Source organism: Engraulis encrasicolus, chromosome 22, assembly GCF_034702125.1.
Source record: "Engraulis encrasicolus isolate BLACKSEA-1 chromosome 22, IST_EnEncr_1.0, whole genome shotgun sequence".
Classification (NCBI taxonomy): domain Eukaryota; kingdom Metazoa; phylum Chordata; class Actinopteri; order Clupeiformes; family Engraulidae; genus Engraulis; species Engraulis encrasicolus.
In genome coordinates, this window is record NC_085878.1 from 18,470,057 (window position 1) to 18,475,056 (window position 5,000).

Here is a 5,000-nt window from a genome sequence, read left to right on the forward strand (position 1 = left end):
ATACACTTTCAAGGACATACAGTATGCACATTTGACTGCAGACAACACATACACATACATCCACACACCTGCGTATATGTCTACACATACAGTATATCTGCCCCCTCACCAACTTAGAAAAGAAGAAAGAGAAATGTTGGACCATACCAACATGTTTGCGTGTGTGAGAGAACCCTCATGCCTCCCACTACTCTCCCCCTCACACATGGACACCTCTCTCTCTCTCTCTCTCTCTCTCTCTCTCTCTCTCTCTCTCTCTCTCTCTCTCTCTCTCTCTCACACTCACACTCACACACACACACACACACACACACACACACACACACACACACACACACACACACACACACAGAGACACACACACACACAACTTACGTACAATGGCATGTATACATTTGCCTGTAGACAACACATAGTTGCATATCTACACACTTGCATACAATATTACAATATACGTCCGCACAGACGTAGGCTGCTGTATCTGCCCACCCAGCAAACTGCCGGACCACAACAACTTGTACGATATCTGTGTGTGAATAAGATAAAGTCAGAAATGTACAGCGAAGGGGGAGGGGAGGAGGAAGAAAGACAGAGTGAGAAAGGGAAGAGAGAGAGATGCAGTACATACATAGACGTACTGTATGCTTTATGTGAGGGTCATTACCTCCCTGTCCCTCAGCCAGAAGCACTGGGTCCCAGGCCTGCTCTATTGGACATTCGTCACTACCCACTCAGGTCATGCGTGAAGCTGGGACAGAGTTGGGAGCTTAACCCCCCTCCAGCCCCCTTTCATTGGATATCCTCCATCCCCACCACTCATATGTCCAGCAGCATTTTCCACAGTCGCCTAACTCCCTCTGCAACCGAGGAGGAATAACAAACCCCTGCCACATCTGACTCAGCGACGCCATTTCATTAAAAAAACAGGGGACTACGTGGCCAACCAGAACGGTGGAGGTGTTTGTAAAAAGGTATTGTGTCAGAGAGGAGAGGAGAAGAGAGTAGGGGAAGAGAGGAGAGGAGAGCAGGAGAGGAGAGGAGAGTTGGGGAGGAGAGGAGAGGGAAAGGCGTGGAGAGCGATGGCCTCTCACAGAGTCCATTAGCAATAAAGATTGAGTTTCCGTGTACGGTCCCAGTCCGAGAGGATAAATCATTGGGGCTTAATGAATGAATGTCCATCAATGGCTGAGAGAGCAGAGGGACTCTCCAGAGGGTTTATATAGTGTGTGGGGGGTGTTTGCTCCGGTCCCTGCTCTCTGCTCGCAGAAATGTCAAAATCCAATTCAGAGAGTAAAATCTGAAAAAACTGTGCCACATTTTCATTCCAACACGTCTGGCTTCACTGAGTTACTTGTCTACCGGTCTTGAGACCTCCTTATGATCAGCTGATGATCAAGTGTGTGACAGGGTTTTTTTAGTTTCTAAACTGCCATGGCAGGCTATGTATGATATATTAATTTAACGTCAGACTTAAGAAGTTTATGAAGACGCTCATTGTGAAAAATGATCATGAGGCAGTCCAGAACCATTTTAATCTGTCCCCTGAAGCAATCTTCCAATAGAAATGATGTAAAAGTCAGCTTAATTGTCACACTTTATGGTCACTTTATAGTGGCAGCTTTACTGTAACATTGTGCAGGACATAAATGTGACAAAACTGTCTGTCTTTTCAGGATGTTCGACGGGTCCCGGGCATCACCCCGTCGATAGCGAGGCCGCCAGACAGCAACGAGAAGCGGCCGTTCATGTGCACGCACCCCGGCTGCAACAAGAGATACTTCAAGCTCTCTCACCTCCAGATGCACGGCAGAAAACACACAGGTAGCCTACTGTAGGAACCAACCGGTCACAGGTCATTACTTAAAATAGAGGGCTTTTTCAGACCTCTGTACTCAGAATATAACCAAGGTGATCAATCAAAAGTGTAACATTTGTTGCACATGCGCTAAGTGACCCATACCACATGCAAGCTGTTGGCCATAGGGACCTAGCCAGGCCGCGCACTCGTAGTGATGCAACACCTTCAGCGTTGCTTATTGTCAGGCCAGGAGTGATATGAATATCGTGTCTGAGCTCCGGAGAAATCGGGAACTCCACCTACTGAACTTTGTCGGGAAGGGATCAACTTTGAGCAGCTCCAACGGCCCTGGGAAGAGGCGTGTTCAAGGCACTGACGTGGTTTAAGCAGAGACTAAGAAAATGTTTGGTTTAAACTTCGGCACAGCCTTTTCTGGCCTTGACCAGTAGCAAACCAAGGGAGGCGGGTCAACCATGCCATTTGGGAAACGTTAATTGTTATGCTCTAGGTTAGACCAAGTCTCGAAGAGATTTGAAAGTTGATGATACTCAGGCTAATAAGGACCCAGGTTCAAGTCCGGCCTGGGTCATGTCCTAGTCTTATTCCATCTCTCTCTCCCCATCATTTCCTGGCCCACTTATTACTTTCCTATCAAAATAAAGGCAAAAACTCCCCACAATATTTTTAAAAGAAGAAATAAAACTCCAATACATCTATTTAATACATCTACAGTTTACACAATACAACGTTTCAGTCATATCAACCTTCTTCAGTCGCAAGGTCAGTATGACTGAAATGATGTAATAGATAGTTGAATGTGGAAGGGACTTTCTGCTTTTTGCTTACACAGCTCATTACTCACATACACTACGAAAAACCTACTTAGAGAAAGGAATGATATGAGTGAGTGAGTGCGTGCGTGCGTGCGTGCGTGCGTGCGTGCGTGCGTGCGTGCGTGCATGGTGACAGTGTAGGCCAGGGCTCTCTGGTAAATGTGATTCACAGTCCCACACAGGGTCAGCGGGAGGTTCAGCGTTGTTAACTTGTGTGATGTCACCACTCAGAAAACCAGCTGATCACTCCCTTACTTTTACCAGATGCTTTTGCATCATCATCTGGGATACTTGGCCTTGAGCGTTATCTACAATGAGTAATTAAAAAAACAATGAAATCATGTTAGTCTTGCAAATTCGTTTCCCTTTTCAGTTATCTTCAAGTCAAGTCAAGTAGGTTTTATTGTCAATTTCTTTACATGCACTGGTCATACAAAGAATTTGAAATTACATTTCTTGCTTTCCCATACAGACATAGACTAATCTAGGTAAGGACATAGACAGTATAGACATAGACAGTACTTATACATGGACTTAAGACAGTATGGATATAGACAGTGCTCATACAGACATTTAAAGTGCAAGACTGGACAACAGAAGACTTGTAGAGGACATACATTAAGAGGTATTTGTTGTGCTTTTGTGCTTTTCCTAAAAAAAGTCCTTTCTAGCGTTCTGACATGGTAATAGTAGTAGCATTTTGAAGAAAATAAATATTAAAAAAGGTCTGTCAAGTACACCAGCAGCAGTGTGTGTGTGTGTGTGTGTGTGTGTGTGTGTGTGTGTGTATGTGTGTGTATGTGTTTAGTGCAGGTAGAAGGTGCGGTGTGCGTCTTGTGTGTGTGTTCGTGTGTCTGTGTGTGTGTGTGTGTGTGTGTGTGTGTGTGTGTGTGTGTGTGTGTGTGTGTGTGTGTGTGTGTGTGTGTGTGTGTGTGTGTGTGTGTGTGTGTGAGTGAGTGAGTGAGTGAGTGAGTGAGTGAGTGAGTGAGTGAGTGAGTGAGTGAGTGAGTGAGTGAGTGAGTGAGTGAGTGAGTGAGTGAGTGAGTGCGTGCGTGTGTGCGTGCGTGCGTGCGTGCGTGCGTGCATGTTTTGAGTTAGTGCAGGTTGAAAGTTCAGTCACAAGTATAGTAGTGCAGGTGGAATGTTCAGTCGCAGATATGGTGGTGGGGGATGGGGGGGGGTTGTCAGTGGCCTTGCTGGCTAGAGGCTGACAGTGGAGGGAGAGTGGGTTGAGTGTTCAGCATCTTGATCGCTTGGTGCATTGTGCTGCTCGCCAGCCTGGTGGTACGGGAACGGAGGCGCCTGTACCTCTTTCCAGAGGGCAGGAGGCTGAACAGTTTGTGTGCAGGGTGGCTTGTGTCTTTGATGATCATCAGTGCTTTCCGGGTGAGGCGTGTGGTGTAAATGTCCTGCAGGGAGGGGAGTGGTACTCCAATGATCTTCTTCGCTGTGTTCACAACACGCTGGAGTGTCTTCCTGTTTTTCTCCGTGCAGCTTCCTCCCCACACTGTGATGCAGTTGGACACGACGCTCTCTATGGTTCCTCTGTAGAATGTTGTCATGATGGAGGGTGTAGCACTTGCCTTCTTTAGTTTGCGCAGGAAGTAGAGACGCTGATGGGCCTTCTTCGCCAGTGATGTAGTGTTGGTGGTCCAAGAGAGGTCGTCGCTGATGTGCACTCCAAGGAACTTGGTGCTGCTCACTCTCTCCACAGCATCGCCGTCGATGGTCAGTGGTGGCAGTTGTTTTTGGACCCTTTGGAAGTTGACAACAATCTCCTTGGTCTTGTTGACATTCAGCAGGAGGTTGTTGTCTTTGCACCATCTGGCCAGCAGGTCTACTTCTTCTCTGTAGTGAGTCTCATCGCCCTTGGTGATGAGGCCCACCAGTGTTGTATCATCCGCAAACTTCACTAGATGGTTAGTGCTGTGGGTCGTTGTGCAGTCGTGTGTCAGCAGCGTGAACAGCAGGGGGCTGAGAACACAACCTTGCGGAGCCCCCGTGCTCAGCATCTTTCTCAGCTTCATCATTGATGATGGCTGCACAAGCACCTACAGCAGTGTTTCCCAATCTTTTTTGTCTTACGTACCCCCTAAACCTCTTAGTTGTGCCATGAGTACCCCCTAATTCATTTTCTATATCCTTTCTCTGTCCTGATGTGACTGCTTCATACATTTGTTATAATAATATAACATTTCCAAGTACCCCCTGCAGTGTGCTCACGTACCCCTAGTGGTACACGTACCCCTGGTTGGGAAACAATGACCTACAGTATTGCTAGTGTACACTGACTTCAAGCACTCTTCAACAAATCTGTACTTTACATTATTTGTCAACACATTGCACATCAATGAACATATACAATTACA

The 5,000-nt window shown here is 46.7% G+C and overlaps 2 protein-coding genes across 3 annotated transcripts in view; one reads left to right on the plus strand and one right to left on the minus strand.

Annotated features, from left to right (window-relative positions):
- LOC134438423 (WD repeat-containing protein 76-like) overlaps positions 1-5,000 on the minus strand; it is an 89,639-nt gene that overhangs the window by 72,904 nt on the left and 11,735 nt on the right. The window lies entirely within an intron of this gene.
- Positions 1-5,000, plus strand: part of wt1b (WT1 transcription factor b) — a 19,802-nt gene that overhangs the window by 12,874 nt on the left and 1,928 nt on the right. For both annotated transcript variants that reach the window (XM_063188898.1, XM_063188899.1), the window contains exon 6: positions 1,674-1,821. In XM_063188898.1, the coding sequence (XP_063044968.1) occupies positions 1,674-1,821 (148 nt within the window). The remainder of the gene's footprint in view (positions 1-1,673; positions 1,822-5,000) is intronic.